At 44.4% G+C, this 21,013-nt stretch overlaps 1 protein-coding gene across 3 annotated transcripts in view; it reads left to right on the top strand.

The window, feature by feature from the left end:
- Positions 1-21,013, top strand: part of Piwil2 (piwi like RNA-mediated gene silencing 2) — a 56,802-nt gene that overhangs the window by 12,878 nt on the left and 22,911 nt on the right. For all 3 annotated transcript variants that reach the window (XM_040734889.1, XM_040734926.1, XM_040734970.1), the window contains exons 7-14: positions 3,635-3,752; positions 4,363-4,487; positions 5,428-5,508; positions 5,809-5,922; positions 15,350-15,538; positions 16,100-16,184; positions 17,829-17,918; positions 19,328-19,468. In XM_040734889.1, coding sequence (XP_040590823.1) covers positions 3,635-3,752; positions 4,363-4,487; positions 5,428-5,508; positions 5,809-5,922; positions 15,350-15,538; positions 16,100-16,184; positions 17,829-17,918; positions 19,328-19,468 — 943 coding nt within the window. The remainder of the gene's footprint in view (positions 1-3,634; positions 3,753-4,362; positions 4,488-5,427; positions 5,509-5,808; positions 5,923-15,349; positions 15,539-16,099; positions 16,185-17,828; positions 17,919-19,327; positions 19,469-21,013) is intronic.

Raw genomic sequence — 21,013 nt, forward strand, 5'->3', positions numbered from 1 at the left:
GTCCTTGTGCTTGCCTGGTAAGAACTTTTCCAATTAAGCCATCTCCTCATCCCTGTTTTCAGTTTTGCAAAGAGCCTCCATGCTGTTTTGCAAAATGACTCTACTAAGGAATGTGAGTTTTTGAAGAATGGCTACTAAATGATGATATGGTAGAAGAGGAGAGAGTGGAGTGAAAAGAGAGAAGAAAGTGATGGCTGGGGGGAAAGGACCCAGAAGAACTGTAACTCCAAAGAAAGGACCATCTGGATAAGGAGGACAGGGTTGATTTTGGCCACAAGAAAAGTTACTTGGTGGTCTTCTATAAACTCTTAAGTTACAGAGAAAATGCCTAAGATTAAAGGAACTAGGGAGAGCACAAGCCATGAGGAATAGCCCATGAGCCTACCATTCATTTCAAAAACTGGAAAAATGCACACCTTTAATCCCATCACTTGGGAGGCAGAGACAGGCAGATCTCAGTGAGTTCTAGGCCACCCTGGTCTGCAGAGTGAGTTCCAAGACAGCCAGGGCTACACAGAGAAACCCTGTCTTGAAAAAACAAAACAAAACAAAACACACACACACAAAAGAAAGAGCTGGAAAGAACGATAAAGAAGGCAGCAAGATTTCCTACCAGGGAGCTGAGCTTGGTGGTACAAGTTTTTAATCCCAGAAAAGGCAGGAGAATCACTGCGAGTTTGGGATCAGCCTGGTCTACAGAGCAGCTGGGGTTGCTACATGGAGAAACCCTGTCTCAAAAAACCAACCAAACAAAAAGTGAAGATTTCCTATGGGTAAGGAACCAGAGTGCAACTCACACTTGATGGAAAGGGAGGGAGGCAGAAGAAACAAGCAAGTGGAGGAAGCGGGCCTGTCGTGGACCACGAGTGAGTGCGGGGCTCCCTTTGTGAATGGACTGGCAAGTTGTGATGCAGCTGGAGGGGTTCTTGCATTGACTGGGCCATGAAGAAGCTGTGAATCGATTTGCAGGGTTGGGGATTATATAATCTAAATGGTGTTTGTGTGTGAGCATGCACAGAGGCTCAGAGGTCAGCTTTGTTTATAACGATGGGGCTTCTCACTGGGACCTGTCTATTGCTCCCAGTCAGTGGAACTACAAGTAGGCCACCATGGGTGCTAGAGTCAAACTTGGGTCTTCATGCTATAGTGTTATCCTGGTTAGTTTGATGTCAAACTTGACACAAACTAGAGTTACCTGGGAAGAAGAGACAGCTGAGAAAATTCTCTTATTAGATTGCCATAGGCACGTCTGGAGGGCATTTCTTGATTAGTGACTGACATGGGAGGTCCCAGCCCACTATGGGTAGTGGCGTCCTGGGTGATGTAAGAAAGCACGGAGAGCAAGCCAGTAAACTCCTCCATGGCCTCGGCTTCACTTCCTGCCCTGATTTCCCTTAGTGATGAAATGTGACCCGAGAGTTATAAACTGGAATAAACCATCTCTTTCCTTAATGTGCTTTTGGTCATATTGTTTTATCACAGCTATAGAAAAGCAAACTAGGGCAAGTGTCAAACACCTTACTGAGTCACCTCCCTAGCCCTGGGGACTTTTGAAGCCCCAGTGTGAGGGTGATTTGAGGTAACTGGGAAGATACTGATAATATGGGAAACGCTGATACAGTGCACTAATGTGTAGCCCTCATGGAGTATGAACAGGAGACATGTCAGAGAGTTGCTCCATCAGCTTGATTGTCCTAATTTGGAAAATCCCAAACCTGACAGCCTCCAGAATCTGAAGGTTTTTGAATGTGGACATGATGCCATGCGTAGAAAATTATACACCAAGAAATTTTCATCTACAAAGTTTTCTAAAAAGCATTATATAAGAGGCTGGAAAGATGGTTCGATGGTAACGAGCACTGGCTGCTCTTACAGAAGGCCAAAGTTTGGTTCTTGACCCGCATGATGACTGAAATATCAGTAACACCAGTTCCAAGGGATTCGGTGCTGTCCTCTGACCTCCATGGTCTCCAGGCACCTATGTGATACATAACATACCAGTTAGATGAAATACTCATATAAAATAAATCTGGATCAGCGGTGGTGGCGCATGACTTTAATCCTAGTAGCACTCAGGGAGCAGAGGCAGGCTAATCTCCTTGAGGTCAAGGCTAACCTGGTCTACACAGGGAATTCCAAGCCAGCAGGGCTACATAATAAGACCCTTTATATATATATATATATATATATATATATATATATATATATATATAGAGAGAGAGAGAGAGAGAGAGAGAGAGACAGAGACAGAGACAGAGACAGACAGAGAGAATCCCCATCCCTGGGATATTATGTATATGTAAATATTCCACAATCAAAGACACTTTGGGTTTAAGGTATTTGGCATAAGGTAAACTCAATCTGTGTATGAGAATTTTTTTAGGAGAAATGTTAATGTATTTAATTTTAGGGGTGACATGTTGAATTTTTTAAAAGTCTTCCTATATTTGAACATACTTGACCATTTTTTAGTCTTGAATTTATTCACACTTTATAGTTGTAGAACAAGATTGTGTCTTAGTGTAATATAGTGGAACAATCATTGTATAAGGTAGCTGTTGGAATTTTTTAAGCTGCCAGTTTGTAACAATAAGTTAATAAAAAGTTGAAATTTCCATTAGTGAAAAATGATTAAAATCTCATTTAAAAAAATACCTTATGGTGGGATATTGTGGTTCATGTCTTTAATTCCAGCACTTGAGAGGCAGAGGCAGATGAATCTTGTTGAGTTCAAGGCCAGTCTGTTCTACATAGACCCTGTATCATCATCAACAACAACAAAAAAACAGTTTAGGGGTTAGAGAGATGGTTCAGAGGTAAAAACCAAATCAAAACAAAACATCACCACTACAACAAAAACTCTTGCTGCTGTTGTAGAGGACTGAGTCCAGTTAGCAGCATCCGTGTCAGGCGACTCAGCCCCTGTAACTCCAGCTCCAGGGAATCTGCTGCCCTCTTGTGGCGTTTGCAGACACAGACACATGCGTATACACAGAAGTAAGAAGAAATCTAGAAAAAGACTTTAAACGTGGAGAAGAAAGAGAGCACTCTAAAAATGTGTGTCCCTGAAGACTGAGCAGGGACTGGCAAGCCACACAGTCCAAGGTCAGCCTGGCCCATGGCTTGTTTTACAGTGAACTTTTATTGGGATTTTGCCAGTTTGTGCTATGGCTTACTTTGTGTTATGACAGCAGGGATGCACGATCATATGGTCTTGTGAAACCTTAGGTACTTACAACATGGACCTTAGGGTTCTGATCTTTGCTTCGTAATCTAGAAGAATATACATGACATGTGAAACTAGCTGCCTAGAATTGTGGGTTTTTGTTTTAGTTTCCTTCGATCCAGGTGTCTCTCTGTTGTCCAGAGAAGTCTTAAACTTATGACCCTCCTTCCTCAGTCTCTCGCATAGCTCAATTGCAGGCATACCCTCCAATCCTGGTATTTATTTACAATTTCTAAAGTCTCTACCAAGCAGGTATCTTTGAGTCATTGTCTCTTTAGTCAGCCATGTAATTATAAATGTGACCACTAGGTGGAGTACAGTTACAAAAGAATAATTGACTTACCCTACAGCTATAGTAAGATTGCCCTTTGAGGTAATCTAAACTAAAATCTCTTTGTTGTTTTGCAGCCCTAATGTGGAGTGCAAAAGCATGAGGTTTGGCATGTTGAAGGATCACCAAGCTGTCACGGGAAGCGTCACTGCTTTTGATGGGTCTATTCTCTATCTTCCTGTTAAGCTTCAACAAGTGAGCCCCAGTGGAGACTGTGGTGTGGGTGGAACTCATGCTCCGATGGTTTGAGTGGTGGTGAAGTACAGTCTTCCTGGATGTTTGACTTGTACCTTCCCATCTTTAGACAGAAGGGAGACTTCTGCAGAACAGAGCAGAAATCCCCCCACTTATATTTAAGAAGTAACTTTTCACATAGGTAGAGTGGTAGGAAGCTTTTGGCCTCTGTGGCAAAAGTTTCAACTTCAGGGCCCGGAGAGATAGCTCAGCAGTGAAGAGCACTTGGTTCTCATGCAGAGGCCCCAAAGGTTCTGTTCCTTGGCCCGGTTGTGGGTGGGTCTCAGTCATCCTTCTAATACCAGGGATCCGGTGCCCTCTTGCGGCTTCCTTGGACACCTGCATACACATGTACATACGCATAAAAATCAATCAAAAAATAAAGATTTAAAATTTCATCTCTGAGTTACTTAATTGCTTGTTTTTTGTTTATTGTCACACTGATTTTGCCAGCATAGACTGCAAAGCCAGGGGGAAATAGAGGGTACATTTGGGACTCTAGAAGTTGGTGAGTTAGGGCTAGGGCTTCGTAAGTGTCATTTCTTGTTGCTTGTGCATGTCTATTTGTAAGGTGGTTGAGTTAAAGAGCCAGAGGAAAACCGACGATGCCGAGATCAACATCAAGATTCAGCTGACAAAGATCCTTGAGCCGTGCTCGGACTTGTGCATTCCCTTCTACAACGTTGTTTTCCGAAGGTAAGGAAGGCTCCCAGAAAGTGTGGAGAGTGCCACACACAGCGTCTGTGTCTGTGGGTGGGCTTGGAAGCACGTAATGGTGACCTTAGCATCAACTCACTCAAAAATTATCTCTCACTTGATAGGCCAGGTTTGGGCCCCTGCAGCTAAGAGCCTGGGTAGCTGAGTAGGCAAATGGGTTCCTTTGGATTAGTTTCGGAATTTTCAGACCAGATGTTTGTTTTGAGATAGGATTTCCTGTAACTCAGGCTAGCCTCAAACTTGATATGTGGCTGAGGATTGCCCATCCTGATTCTCCTGCCTCAATTTCCCTAGTGCTGGGATTACAGGCATGAACAATCATGCTTAGTCAAAACAGATGTCAGTATTGCTTTCTTAATAGTGTTATCAGTGAAGGGGCTTCTCAGAGTACAAACATGTTTGCTGGGAGATATTTTCTAGCCTTTAAAGGTTATACATAGCTTACAATTATTTATCTTCTCTTGAGAGGCCCTCAGTTTTGCACAGATGTTAATCCCAAACTGCCTCTCATTTAGTGAACCGAAACTAAAGCGAGCTGCGGGAACAAACACAGTCCCCTGGTGGGCTGTTCACAAATTTGGTAGTTCACTTGCATTCTCTGTAGTTGATGGGGGACAGTGATATAGTTAGGCTGGGAAATAGTGTTTGGCAAGGTGGGTACTGAGAGCCTTCAGTCATTTGAACATTCTCCAGATGGATGCCTTGCTACTTTACTTTTCTATAGCAAGATTATTCTAAACATAGGCTACATTGTGCAAAAATCACCTTTGGGTTTCTAGAGGAAGCTATAGCTGAAAACGTTTTTTGTTAGGCTTGGGATGGAGCTACATGGTGAACGCTTGCCTAGAGAGTATGAGGCGCCGTCCCCCCCCAACCCTCCAGAAGGAGAAAGGAAACTCAGCCCTCACATTTATTTCAGGGTAATGAAACTTTTGGATATGAAGCTTGTGGGTAGGAACTTCTACGACCCTACAAGTGCCATGGTGCTACAGCAACACAGGTTGGTGGGGTTTTTTGTTTGTTTGTTCTTCCTCCTTCAGTTTTGAATGTTCTGGAAAGACACTTCATTATGCCCACTATACTTAGGACAAAAACTTCACCAGTGTGTTAGGATGGTAACTACAGTGTAATCAACTAAATCTTTTTGTTTATAATTTTTAGTAAATTTGTACTGATACTGATTTGATTATGCTTTCCCCTAGGGCTTCTTCATTATTTCAGGAAAGGCAGTGTCAGTGTTGTGTCAAATGGGGCATGGAGTTCTGTGGCCCTGATGCTCTTGAAACACTTCTTTCTTCAGGTTGCAGATCTGGCCTGGCTATGCAGCTAGCATCCGGAGGACGGATGGAGGTCTCTTCCTGCTCGCTGATGTCTCTCATAAGGTCATTCGGAATGACTCTGTGCTGGATGTCATGTGAGTGAATGGGGGAATCCACCTTTACCGCCTTGATGGCTTTCTGAAGTTCAGAAATGGGTAGTCAGAGGATAGGCTGGACTCTGTCCTGTGGGGATTTTTTGTTTGTTTTTTGTTTTTTGAGACAGGGCTTCTCTGTATTTTTTTGGAGTCTGTCCGTCCTGGAACTCGCTCTGTAGACCAGGCTGGTCTCGAACTCACAGAGATCCGCCTGCCTCTGCCTTCCGAGTGCTAGGATTAAAGGCGTGTGCCACCAACGTCTGGCTCTGTGGGTATTTTTAATCATAAAATGTATTAAAATAATTGAAGCCAAGTATGGTGACTCCCCCAGGGCTGAGGCAAGAGGTTGACTTTGGTTGTCTAGAGGGTTCCAGGCCAGCCAGAGGTACAGTGTGGGAACTTTTCTCAGAAAACAAAACGGAACAGAGAGCTGAAGGAGTGTGTTCTCTCATGAAGTCTAGTGAGTCTAGGACATCTGAGTGGGCATCTGCAGTTTTCAAGAGGTCTTAACTTCCTGTGTGGTTGAGTCCTTTTTTGGGTCTTGTGTCTGGCATCACACTCTTATTGTCACACACAGGCTGAAGTAGTTGGATGGTTTGTTTGTTTGTTTGTTTTTGTACTTTCCAGACAGTCTTACTCTGTATCTTGGATAAGATAGTCTTTTTTAGTGTCACAGACTAGCCTGGAACTTACCCTGTGGTCCACGCTGGCCCCTAGTATGATTGCGGTGTAGTGCCACTTAGCTCTAGAGCAGATCTGTGGCTTTCAGGAGACCTGCCACTGGACTGGTCACTACATCCTCAGGACCGTTTGTGTTATTACAGACCCAGGAAATGGCCAGTGCTCAGTCTTCAGAAATAGAGTTTTTTCATGGCCCAGGAATAACTTACATGTTTCTAAATGGTGCTGAGCAAATAGGCTTACGCAGTGGGCTGTGTTACCTGTTGCTGCTACATTCTCAGTAACTGATTTAATGATTACCCGGTGGACTTCAGGACCATCTTCACGTCTGCTGAGCACTGGTGTGGGTCGGCTTGGCTGGGTTTTCTTCTGGCTGGCTGGGCTACCCCTACCTCCTTCCTGTTGCTGTCACCTGTCAGGTCTTAGGCCTAACACATCTGTGTTGTCCCCTGCTCTGGTGCAGGCCATGTCCTCCATTGTCCCCTTGGAGAAGGGTACATAGGAGGAAACGCTGTATGCCCTGGGTGTTTACCTTAGACTGAGTGGAGTTCTAGGCAGGAAGTCCTTTTCCCTCACAATTGGGGCAGTGCTGCTTCCCAGGCCCCCGACCACTGAGTGAGCAGAGCCTTGTTAGTTCTGTTTGTCACGTCTTCAGGTGTTGTCCTCACCATGAGTCCTTGTCCCTTTGGAAGGTTCAGAAATGGTGCCACGCTACTTCACGTATGTCTATGATGAGTTTGGTCATACTCGCCCTCATCCCCCTTTCTACTGGTGTTTACTCCATGCCTCTTTCCAACCAGTTGCTCCCCTCCCCCTCCTCCATGTGCTTTATTTTGTTGGGCATAATTTTTGTGGTTCAACAGTTTAGGGTTGCTCACGTGAGCCCAGGTGAGAGCTGATTTACCAGGAGCTGTGTGCCACTACAGAAAATGCTCCCTGTTGCAGTACAAAGACCACAGCACATGTTGAGATCGGACAGTTTCCAGAGGGTTCCCAGAACCAGAGTGACATCATACTCTATGAGGGCTTCAACGAGCTGCTGCGGGGTTCAAACTTAAGAAATTAAAATGAACTCTTACATAATTGATAGTGCAAGTGTGGACCCTGAGTAACAAACCTTATTTCTAATAGATCCATTGCTTTGGAATAGCCACAAAAGAGTTCTAACTGTGTATTCACTCAGGCTTGTAGTTTGAGAACTGGAAAGTGTTGGTCACCTTGAACCCATCTGTATTGTGTTTTTGTGAGTTCATGAAAATAAAATTGTCTTATTCTAGAAAAAAACCAACAAAATGCTTTCCAATCACCCAGGAGCTATTGGAGCCTCAGAGAAGGGCAGGACCTTGCTAGCTTGTCCCCACTAGCAACCTTTAACTTCCTGTAAATCTGTGGGGTGAGTAGCCCCATGATGGAATTTTGACTGGCCCCATTTCCTGAAGGTTTCTCAATGTAGTCTCCTGACGTATTACTTGTTCTTTGTTCCTTCTGTGCATTTTAGGGCAGTTTTCTTTTTGCCTAAAGTAATACTATAGTATGTCATTTAGTGTAGGATTTGCTGATGACAATTTAGATGTTTATTTTGCTTCTAAACTAAAATTCTGCACTTGGTAGATGTTTTCTTCTAACCTTTTGTCTGTGTTCCATTATCTTCTAGCTTACATTGCAGATGCCTGTGTTACAATTGGTTTTTATGAGACTGACGTGCTGCCTACTGTGCTAACGAGGCACCTACAATTGTTTTTTAAATTGTTCTTATTTCTTTTTTGTTGTTGTTTCGTTTTTTTTTTTTTGTTTTTTGACACAAGTTTCTCTGTGGCTTTGGAGGCTGTCCTGGAACTTGCTCTTGTAGACCACTAACACCCGGCTTAAATTATTCTTATTTATTGTCTTTACATTTCAGAAATTTTGATACAGTTCATGTAGTTTAGTTTCTGTTTAAAAAAAAGTCCTGACACTAGTTCGGGAATGGTAAGGCGGACTTTGTGAGGATCATTGGTGGGACCATGAGGACCATTTGGGAGGGGTGGACTCCACTGTGAAGACCACAAGGCAAAGTGGGACCGTTCTAGGTGGGATTTTGCTATGTTGCTAGGCTTGTCTCAAACTCCTGGTTGGAGCTGGGCAGTGGTGGTACATGCCTTTAATCCCAGAACTTGGGAGGCAGAGACAGGCTAGATCTCCCAAGTTTGAGGCCAGACCCAGCCAGGTCTACAGAGTGAGTTCCAGGACAGGGCTACACAGAGAGACACGGTCTCCAAAACAAAACAAAAATTTCTGATTGGGTGTAAGCAATCCTTTTGCACCAACACATCTGACTTGGGAGATAGCGGTGTAGGGGAGAGTGAGAGGGGCTTACTAATGGGGAAACACTGCAGGGAGGGACTCTAGCCAAGCAGAATGAAGAGGACATGATATGGCAGGCCTAGGACATCACCTGGGGGACGATGGGAGTGAAGACTGATCAGATATGGAAGGTAATCAGATATCAAGGCTGGGATTCTGGCTAAACTGACTCAGTAGGATTTTTGCTAAAATCTAGTACAGTGGTGGACATGGAAGCCTGGTTAAGAAGGCCTGACTGGAGTCTGGGCAAGGAGAGGCTCTTCCTCACTTCCTAATAATGGTACTGTGAGGTCTGTGAGGTCCTCCTGCTGGCCTCCACTCATGAGTGTGGGCTGGGCTTTCCCACATATCTTAATTACCAAATACGCAGGAGGGTAGAGTAGGAAAAGATTGTGCTTTCTGACTGGAGTGTGCTGTCTGATGGTCTCTTGGGGAAGACTGAGGGGAAGCAGCCATGTTACAGAGCAGCCCTGTGGAGTGGCTCACTTTTTTGGCTCACTTCTGAGGTGTTAGGAACACATCTTGTTTCAGTTCAGCTTTGAGGTGACTACAGCTGCCTTGGAACCTTGTCTGCAGCCTTGTGAGAGCTGCCTTGATAAGCCACACTCAATTCCTGACGCACAAAGACAGAGATAATGAGTATATGTCTGGTCTTCTTTATATTGTTATCGTTGTTTTGTGACTGGAGACAGAACTGAAGGCCTCATGCATGTTAAGCTAGCATTCCAGCACTGAGTACGGTCTAGCTTGTGTATGATTTTTCTTACATCTGTTTGTTTATTTGTGTGTATGTATCTGTGCAGGTGGGTGTGGAGGTCAGAGGATGGCTTGAAGGAATAGGTTCTCTTCCTCCACCTGGAGGATCCAGGAATCAAAGTCAGGTCTTCAGATTTGGTAGCAAGTGTCTTTACCCACTGAGTTACCTAGCTGGCCCCATTGCGACCTTATTACATAGATAGTTTAATTGAGATAAACAATGAAATATGCTTATTTGGAGGGTGCTGTTAGTGTATGCCTAGTGCATATTGTCACAGCAGACAGTTTTAGGACATTTTCATTGCTGTAGAGAGAAGCCCACACCCCATGGCCATCAGTTTCCATCTTTCCCCTCAGGTCTACAGAAACTGTCACTGTTTTCTCTCTCTCTCTCTCTCTCTCTCTCTCTCTCTCCCTCTCTCTCTCTCTGTGAGTGTGTGTGTGAGAGAGAGAGAGAAAGAGAGAGAGTGTGAGTGTGTGTGGTGTTCTCTCCTTCCCTCCCTCTCTCCTTTCCTTTTTCTCACTGATTGAGTTAGGCTTTTACCCATGTTGGCCCCAGATTTGTAATCCTCCTACCTCAGTAATTTGTTTTCTGTTACAAATTTTTCATGTGAAAAACTGTCTTGGTATGTTTTCAAGATCCATTTATGATACAGCATTCCTTTTTGCGTGGAACAGTATTCTACGATGCTGATATACTATATTTTCCTTCTAAAATATTTATTTTTACTTTATTATATGTGTATGAGTTTATGCCTTATATGTGTGCTCATGGAGACTAGAAGATGTCTGTGAGCCATCCAGCATGGATGCTGAACTCTAGTCCTCTGGAAAACCACTGAACCATCTCTCCAGCCCCGAGTATTTTCTCTTTTTTCTAAGGTGATCTTTAAAATGTTTTATTTTCTAATGCGTGTGCATGCTGTACGTTTGTGGATGTGTCTGCTGCTTGGGTTTGGAGGCCAGAGGACATGGGTCCTAAGGATCAACCTTAGGTTGATAGGCTGGGCAGTAAAAGTGCTTCCCTGCTAAGCCACCATGCTGGTCTTTCCTTAATTATTGAGCTGTTTGAGGGGCGCTTGTGTTCACTGTTTGACTGTGACATTCGTGTCCAGATCTTGGTATTTGAATTGCCATTTCCATTTGCTCTCTCTTTTTTTTTTTTTTTTTGGTTTTACGAGACAGGATTTCTCTGTATTGTTTTGGAGGCTGTCAGACCAGCCCGGCCTTGAACTCACAGAGATCCGACTGCCTCCCAAGTGCTGGGATTAAAGGTGTGCCGCCGCCACCACCACCACCGGCCCATGTGCTCTATTTTAATCCTTTATTTAACACAAGAATAGATGGACTTTGTTTGTTTGTTTGTTTGTTTTCGAGACAGGGTTTCTCTCACAGGATAGGCTTCGGAGCCTATCCTGCCACTTGCTCTATAGACCAGGCTGGCCTCAAACTCACAGAGATCTGCCTGCCTCTGTCTCCCAAGCGTGTGCCACCAATGCCTGGCCAGATGGACATTTCTTATGTGGGTTTTGTTTTTATTTTTTTGTTTTGTTTTGTTTTTTGACTCTTTGGGGGCCTACTACCCAGCTCCCAAATAAATTCATGGAGACTTATTCTTTCTTATGAATGCCAGGCCTTAGCTTGGCTTGTTTCTAACCAGCTTTTCTAATTTAAATTAGACTGTTTTTTTCTCTCTCTCTCTTTTAATAATTTGTTTATATGTTTATGTGCATTGGTGTTTTGCCTGAATGTATCTCTGTGTAAGGGTATCTGACCTTGGAGTTACAGACAGTTGTAAGCTGCCATGTGGGTTCTTAACCACTGAGCCACCTCCAATCCTATCCATTTTTCTTTAACTATGTTTTTGTCTCTTGGACTTTTTACCTTTTGTTATTCTATATACCTTTATTTCCTTTATTCTGTGGCTGGCTGTGTAGCTAGTTCCTGGCATCCTTCTCTCCTCTTCTCCTCACTGTTTTCCCTAGATTTCGCCTCCTGTTTATTCTTTCTGCCTGCCAGCCCTACCTGTTTCTCTCTCCTGCCTAGCTATTGGCTGTTCAGCTCTTTATTAGACCAATCAGGTGTTTTAGGTAGGCAAAGTAACACAGCTTCATAGAGTTAAACAAATGCAGCATAAAAGAAGACAATACATCTTTGTATCATGAAACAGATTTTCCACAGCATAAACAAATGTAACATCTTAAACTAATATTCTACAACACTTATGTTCCTACCAGTGGTGTTTGAAGGCTCCAGTTTACCTGCAGCTTCTCTTGCCGTCGTCTGTTTTTATTCTAATCACCTCTGTATGGGAAGTGAGTCTAGCTATGGATTCGATCGCATTTCCTTTATGGCCAGTGATACTGAGCAGTTTTGCCTGCACCTTTTGTATCTTGGTAAAATGTTTAGATCTTTGACCCATTTTTAAAATGTACTTTAATTTTTTATTTTAATTCTCATGCATTGGTGTTTTGTCTGCATGTATGTCTGTATGAGGGTGTTAGACACCCTAGAACTGAGTTATGGAGAGCTCTGATCTGGAATGTGAGTGGTGGGAATTGAACCTGGGTCCTTTAGAAGAACAGCCAGTGTTCTTAACCACTGGCCAATCTCTCCTGTGCCTAAAATGCATTTTTAATTTTATGATTTGTGTTTTTTTTAGACACAGATATCTTGTCAAATACATAATTTGAGATATTTTCTCTCATGTGAGTTGTCTTTCCTGTCTTAGTTAGGGTTTCTCTTGTTGTGATAAAATACCATGACCAAAGCAATGTGAGGAGGAAAGGGGTAATTCAATTTACACTTACATATCGCTGCTCACCATCAAAGGAAGTCAGGACAGGCTCTCAAACAGGGCAGGAACCTGGAGGCAGGAGCTGCTGCAGAGGCCGTGGAGGGTGCTGCTTATTGGCTTGGTCCTTATGGCTTGCTCAGCCTGCTTTCCTACAGAACCCAGAACCACCAGCCCAGGCATGGCACCACCCACCATGGGCTGGGCCCTCCCACATTGACCACTAATTGAGAAAATGCCCTGCAGCTGGGGGTGGTGGTGCACGCCTTTAATCACATCACTTAGGAGGCAGAAGCAGGTGGAGCTCTATGAGTTTGAGGCCAGCCTGGTCTACAGAGTGGGTTCTAGGACAGCCAGGCACCCTGTGTTGAAAAGCCAAAAAAGAAAATGCGTTACAACTTCATCTTCTGGAGGCATGTTCTCAATCTCCTTGCAGATAACTCTAGCTTGTGCCAAATCGACATAAGATTAGCCAGCACGTCTCTTCCCTTCCGTCCTTCCTCCCCCTCCCCCTCCCTCTTCCTCGTTGAGACAGGATCTTATTATGTAGCCCTGACTGGCCTGGAACTCACAGAGATCTGCCTGCCTCTGCCTCCTTCCTGATAGGGCTAAAGACGTGTACCACCATACCTGGCCTAGTTGCCTTATTTTTCATAGAACATTTTGGCACATAAAAAAAAAATCAGTTTGATAAAGATAAATCTTTATCTTTATTATATTTTATTTGCCTTTAATTACACTTTATATGTTTATGTATATATTTATGTGTCTGTGCGTGTGTGTTTGTGTGTATGTGCTCAAGTGTGTGCATGTGCTCAGGTATGCCCAGCATGCATATAGAAGTCACAGAAGACAGCTTGAAGAAATCAGTTTTCTCTTTCCACCCATATGGATCCTGGGGATCCAACACAAGTCATCAGGCTTGGTAGCCAGTGCCTTCATTCACTGAGATAGCTCAATGACATTTCTTATTTTAAATTATCTATATTTTATATGTAAAAGTTGTTCTAAAATTTTTGTGTGTGTGTTGCTTTAGGTATGAAAAGAGCAGGATTTTCAATTTATTTTTTAGGTAAAATATTTTATTTTTTCAACATAATTTTTAATTAATTTGTTTTTTATACTCCAATCCTTCCCTTCTCTCCTCCCCCTTTTCCAACTTCTTCCCCCATCCCACCTCTCTTCTCCTTGGAGAGGGTAAGGCCTCCCCTAGGAAGTTACTAAGTCTGTCCCCTCACCTCATTGAGGCAGGACCAAGGCACCTCTCCACCCTACACACCCCTGTGTCTACTCTGAATAAGTTATCTCTTCATATAGAATGAGCTCCACTAAGTCAGTTTGTGTGTTAGAGTTAGATCTTGAACGCACTGCCAGTGGCCTCATATGTCATCCCAGCCACACCACACCTATGTTAAGGACATCTAGTTGAGTATTATGTAGGCTCTCTATTTGTCAGACTGGAATCAGTGATCTGTGGGTTTCTCCATCATGGTCTTGACTCCTTCGTTCATATTATCGCTCCTCCCTCACTTCAATTGTACTCCAGGAGATTGGCCCATTGGTTAGTTGTGAATTTCCGCACCTGCTTCCATCTGTTTCTGGAAGAGGGTTCTAGCTTCTCTGGGGTTGTGGATTGTAGGCTGGGTATCTTCTGCTTTATGTCTGGTATCCAGTTATGAGTGAGTACATACTATATTTGTCTTTCTGGGTCTGAGTTACTTCACTCAGGGTGTTTTCTTTCTGGTTCTGTCCACTGGCCTGCACATTTTAGGATGTCATTATTTCTTACTGTTGAGTAGTATTCCATTGTGTATATGTACCACATTTTCTTTATTTATTCTTTAGTTGAGGGACATCTAGGTTGTTTTCAGATCTATGGCTATTACAAATAATGTTGCTATGAACGTAGTTGAGCAAATATCCTTGTGTTGTGAATGTGCCCAAAAGGATTTTCAACTTTTTGTAGTTGATAAGCTCAGTGTAGCACATCACAACTCCGTCCCCCTCTCCTCAGCCCTTCTACAGGTGCTTCACTGAGAGTGGGGAAATGAAGCACCCCTTAGCCCAGGATGTCGCCACGTCACCACTTTGCTTTAGATTGGTGTTTAAAAAAAAAAGCAAACAGATTTAAACAATGTTTAAAGTTCACTAGAGGCATCTACAAGTCCTTTCACCCCATGAGCGCATCTCAAAGAAGGGCTTCTCTGGGAGCCAGAGCAACTGTATAGAGCTGTAAGACACCAATGCTCCATGTCCTAGCCATGTTTATGTAGGCCCCATACATGCAGTTTGGCTTGTGGTTTAAAATAAAAATTATGGACAAATTATAGAGCTTTTCGCTGTTTGTTTTGTTGGAGGTCATGAGAATTTAATTAAAATTTTACTTTATGTATATGTTTTGCCTGTGTGTATATCTGTGCACCACACGCATGCTCAGTGCCCAGAAGAGGGAATCAGATCTCCTGGAATTAGAGGTACAAATGGTTGTGAGCCTCCATGTTACATGCTGGGAGTTGAACCTGGCCTACATACATAGTAAGTTCCAAGCTAGCCAAGGCTATCTTATAGTGAGTGAGACCGTGTTTCAAAAAGAAGTAGTTGGGGTTGACTGGAGAGATGGCTTAGCAGGTAAGAGCACTTGCTTCAGTTCCAGGGCAGCTGGTGCTTCCGGTCTCCTTGGGCACTTGCACTCACGTGTACATACCCACATGCAGAGATACACACACCCCGTGCACATAATTAAAACAATAAAATCAATCATAAAAAACAAAGTCATTTATTGGAGCCCCCTATCGCTTTCTTATGACCCTGAGTGCATGAATGCCATCCAAAGCCTCTTGCCTCTTCCCAAAGGCATGCTATCTACCAGCAGAACAAGGAGCATTTCCAGGACGAGTGCAGCAAGCTTCTGGTTGGTAGCATTGTCATCACACGTTACAACAACCGCACCTACCGCATTGACGATGTGGACTGGAACAAGACCCCCAAAGACAGCTTTGTGATGTCTGATGGGAAGGAGATCACATTCCTGGAGTACTACAGGTACAAGAGAGAGGCTCACTTGGGTCTGTGGGTGGAGGTGCAGTTCCTGAGATATTTATGTGCCATTAATAACACGGTACCTAACACTGAACAGATCCATAAAATGGCAATAAATACACCCGAGACCAAAAGGGTTGTCTGTGGGATCTGGCCTGAATGTGTTGCCCGTACAGTTGGTTCTTCTGGTACTTTTGGCAATAACTACATAAGTGAATTTTTGGCTGTGAGTTGTGTTTCTCTCACTGATTTTTGTCTGGTGAGAGAAGTGAAATTCAAGTCTTTAATCAGTATACTTTTATTTTACCTTTCTATTGTCTGAACCCTTTAGCCTGAACCCTTTAGCATCTTTCCCATGCTTCTCTCCTGGGCTTATGGCTTTTGTTCTTTGTCTATTAGCAAGGAAACTGTACCCTGTATTTTCCACTTACTAATGCTATGATCAGTTTCTGATGGATTCACAATGAGGGTAATGTGCAAATTGTAAGCTGCAGGAGCATTGGTAAGAGCTACAGGGGTTGTTGTAGGAGTGGCAACACTGTTTCTTACTCTGTCCTGCTTTAGCAAAAACTATGGGATCACAGTTAAGGAGGATGACCAGCCACTGCTCATCCACAGGCCCAGCGAAAGACAGAATAACCATGGCACGGTGAGTGGTTTACACGCCCAGCAGTAGTCCTCTATCCTGTTGGCCACTTGTAATGTGCACTCAGAGGCATGTGCGCATGTGTACAGTGTGGTGGGGCCCACTGGGCGTGGCTTTATTTTTCCTCTAGCCAGAGTTTCTAGGACATAACAGGATGAGCTAAGTATCCAAATGAACAATTTAGGTTAAAGGCATAAGGAGAATTCTGTATACAAAGATGAAAACTCTAGGGGCTGGGGAGATGATACAGCGGTTAAGAGCACTGGCTGCTCTTTGAAAGGCCTGGGTTCCATTCCCAGCACCCACATGGTGGCTCACAGTTGTCTGTGACTCCAGTTCCAGGGGATCTGAAGCCCTCTTCTGCCCTCTGTGGGTACCACGTACATATAATACAGGCAAGCAAAGAAATTTTTTTTGAGACAGGGTTTCTCTGTAGCTTTGGAGCCTATCCTGGAACTCTCTCTGTAGAACAGGCTGGCCTCAAACTCACTGAGGTCCACCTGTCTCTGCCTCCCCAGTGCTGGGATTAAAGGCATGAGCCACCATTGTCTGGCTGCAGAGCTCTTTTACATTAAAAAAAAAAAACCAACATTACAATACAGAGAAACCCTGTCTTGAAAAGCAAAAAAAAAAAAAAAAAAAAGATTAAAACTCTGATATGAGCATAGTAGCACATGCTTGCAATTCCAACACTTGGGAGGCAGGCAGAGGCAGGCAGATTTCTTAAGTTCATGGCCAGCCTGGTCTACATAATGGGTTCCAGGCCTGCCAGAGCTCTGTAGTGAGACCTGCCTCAAAAAGAAAAAAAATAATTGAGTTTATGGGGGTTGGGGAGATGGCTCAGTGATTAAGAGCACAAAGTGTACTATTCCTGAGGACCTGAGTTCAAGTCCCAGCACCCACATCAGGCAGTTTACAACTGCCTGTACCCCAGCTCCGGGGGATCCGACACCTCTGACCTCTGTGCACTTGCATTCGAATGTGTATACCCCACCACACACACACTCACAATGAATAAGAATGAATCTTTAAAAAAACAGAAGCACATCTGTAGATTTAAGAGGGAAGGTGTGACATTGATTTTAACAGAGAATTGGCTTGTCACCATTCTTAGTTTATCTTTTAATATTAAAAACCATTTAAATTTATTTCATGTGTATAGATGTTTTGTCTGTCTGTCTGTCTGTCTGTCTGTGCCCGATGCCCACTGAAGTCAGAGGTGTCTGAGCTCCTGCAACTGGAGTGTCAGGTGTTTGTGAGACATGTGGGTTCCTCTACAAAAGCAGCAAGTGTTTTTAGCTGCTAAACCATCTCTCTAGCCCCACCTCCTCTGCTGAGGAGTCAGAGCAGGAAGCACTGAGCTTGACAGGTCATCTTGCCATTGCCTTGAGGCTCAATGGGGCCAAACTTTTGTTTTTCTCTTCTTGTGACAAGCCGCCCCCCCCCCCCTTAACCTCACACAGCAGCTGTCTGTATTGTGCCAGATGACATGAAGGGTATAATACATGCAGTGTTTCCTGTCCTCTTGTCCTCTCCCTGGGGTTTGGTGGAGTTCCTCAGCGGTAGGTTTGTTAGTGCAGACTTGCACCCCCTGGAGTCGGTCCCAGATGCCATCTCTGTCCCCTGCCTTCCTTTCTCTTGTTTAAGCTGCTGAAAGGGGAGATCCTGCTGTTGCCTGAGCTCTCCTTCATGACGGGGATTCCTGAGAAGATGAAGAAGGACTTCAGGGCCATGAAGGTTGGACTTGTGCTGTTTGGGGAGATGCCTACTTTCAGGGGCCACCTTTGGGGTAGTAGCCTGAGCTGGAAGTAGGTCAGGTTCTGGCTCTGACTCCCTTGGCAAGCCCTTCTGGGCTCAGTTTCCCTTTCTGTAGAATCATGTACTTTGCCACGGAAAAGGAGCTTTTGAGGTCTTTAGAGTTGTGCAGGCACTGGATTCGAAGTGAAAGGGACCAGCCCTGTCCACCTCTGCAGTCAGCCGGTAATGGTTAGCTGGTTATGTACTATAATGAGACTCCTTGAGAACACCAAGTTCCTGTCGTGTTTCTCTAAACCACAGTTTATGTGGAGGCATGGAGAGAATGAAGCGCAAGCCAGGGAGTGAGGAGACGAGAAGGGAAGCTCTGAGACACTGGGAGCATCAGCCCTGCAGCCCCCCCTCCCACCGCCACCCCCCGGCAGCGGGAAGCCAAGCCTTCACTGCTGCCTTCCCCTGACACGGCTGTGCTTGAGCTGCTCTCTGCCACCTTGCTAGACTTTGTTAGATGCTGAGTGGCATTAGAGGGCGCCTAAGGAAGCGAAAGGCCCTGTGAGAGACTTCTTTCATTTACCCTCAGTTCCTTCTGGGTAGCTCAAAGCCCCTTCCCAACAATGCCCAACCCCTAATGATCTCTGGTATCTGTCCAGCCTAGAAGAGCCAAGCAGCAACTGTGTGCTTCCTGAGTCTCAGAAGCACAAAGAACTCTTACATGACTCAGATTCCTCATACACACCTACACCTGTTAAGTAGCCCTCAAAACACCTATAGTGTGGCTATACTGTAGCAAGTTCTGAGAGCAGGAGAGCTTTGTGGTGAGGCTGACTTCCTAATACAGAAACAGTGCGAGCCTGAGTATGGTTTTCTGTCCTGTTGTGTTTGGTCCTAGCATAAACATGTGCCTCTCTACCCCAGCCCTCCCCCTACTTCTTCCCTAGATTTTAAATAGGTGTAATTAAGCCTCCTTCATTCCTATTCATAAAAAAGATGCCTTGAGAAAGAAATCAGATGTAATGGAGCAGTCAGTAACTTAAAAAAAAATAGTTCTTGTGAGACAGGGTCTCACTGTGCAGCCTTAACTGGCCTGGGGGATTCCCAGAGATCTGCCTGCCTCTGCTTTCCAGATGCTGGGATTAAAGGCCTGCACCACCACGGCCCAGCAAGAGAGACAGTCAGGGGCTTCTGAAAGTTGTTCATTTTGTTACTAAATTGTCTCCGTATTTCTCAGAAGTATTTATAAAAGTTCTTGGCTATATTTGACATTTTCCATTGATTTTTCACTGAACATGAGATCGTTCACAGAAACATTTCATACAACTGGGTGTCATTTAGCCTCCTGCTAGAAGGAGTAATGCTTGGAACTTGCTGTCTTACTTTTTAATTCTGCCTAGGACTTGACTCAGCAGATTAACCTAAGCCCTAAACAGCACCACAGTGCTTTGGAATGCCTGCTACAGAGAATTTCACAAAATGATACAGCCAACAACGAGCTGACCCGCTGGGGTCTCAGTCTGCAAAAAGATGTCCACAAGGTGAGTCAGAGGTGCATGTGTGACATCTGCCTGAACCAGGGGCCAGGAGTTGTGAGCAAGACGGTATCCTCCCTTGTCTCCACTGTGGGGTTATTCTTCATTTCCTTTTGTTGTTGTTGTTGTTTTATTTGTATGTGTATGTTTTTGTCTACATTTATGAGTATGCATTACATTCCTGCGTGGTGCCTGCAAAAGGCCAGAAGAGGGCTAGAATTAAAGATGGTTGTAAGGAAGCCGGGCATTGGTGGCGCACGCCTTTAATCCCAGCACTCGGGAGGCAGAGGCAGGTGGATCTCTGTGAGTTTGAGGCCAGCCTGGTCTACAGAGCGAGTTCCAGGACAGCCTCCAAAAAATACAGAGAAACCCTGTCTTGGAAAAAAAAAAAAGATGGTTGTAAGCTCTCACCAAGTCACCATGTGGGTGCTGGGAACTAAGCTGGAGGAGCAGCCACTGAGCCATCCCTCCAGCCCTTTGATCTTATTCTTACACTGTTTTTTCATGTCAGTCATAGTATCTGAATCCCCTTGACTTAATCTGCCAGCAACATTTGCAGACTTTTCTTCCCAAAGATGATAGCTATTCATTTCTGATCAAATAGGAAGCATTAATTTACAACTGTCCTTATCTAACACAGATTGGTTTTTGAGACAGGATCTCAGTATGTAGTCCTGGTTGACCTTGAACTTGCTGTATAGACCCTAACTCACTGAGATCCACCTGCCTATGGGAGTGCTGGGAATAAAAGTGTGTACCACTAAGCTCCAGTGGCCAGATTCTTGTTGTTGTTGTTACTGTTGTCATCGTTTGTTTTGTTCTTCTGTATAGCTTTGGAGGCTGTCCTGGAACTCGCTCTTGTAGACTAGGCTGGTCTCAAACTCACAGAGATCCGTCTGCCTCTGCTTCCCGAGTGCTGGGATTAAAGGCGTGCGCCGCCATCACCCAGCCTTTTTTCTGTTTTTTGTTGTTGTTTGTTTGTTTTGTTTTTTAAATTGACTGGATAGTGGTGGGATCCCAGCACTTGGGAGGCAAAGACAGGCAGATCTCTGTGAGTTCGAGGCCAGCCTGGTCTACAGAGTGAGTTCCAGGATAGTCTCCAAAACAATACAGAGAAACCCTGTCTCGAAAAACCAAAAAGAAAGAAAAGAAACGGTGTCTTGAAAAACATGTTTTTCTTACATTTTATTTCTTGTGTGTGTGTGTGTGTGTGTGTGTGTGTGTGTGTGTGTGTGTGTGTGTGTGTGTATACACAGGACTATACTGTGGCATGCATGTGGAGGTCAAAAGACAGTTTACCGGAGTAGGTTCTTTACATGGGGCTTGGGGGTAAGACTTAGGTTGCCATACCATGAAGCATGAGGACCTGATTTATCAGTCCCTAGCACCACATAAAAAGGTGTGCCTGGGCCGGGCGGTGGTGGCGCACGCCTTTAATCCCAGCACTCGGGAGGCAGAGGCAGGCGGATCTCTGTGAGTTCAAGACTGGGCTGGACCGACAGCCTCGAAAACAATACAGAGAATCCCTGTCTCGTAAAAAACAAAACAAAA

This window comes from Mesocricetus auratus, unplaced genomic scaffold, assembly GCF_017639785.1.
Source record: "Mesocricetus auratus isolate SY011 unplaced genomic scaffold, BCM_Maur_2.0 Super-Scaffold_2245, whole genome shotgun sequence".
NCBI lineage: Eukaryota > Metazoa > Chordata > Mammalia > Rodentia > Cricetidae > Mesocricetus > Mesocricetus auratus.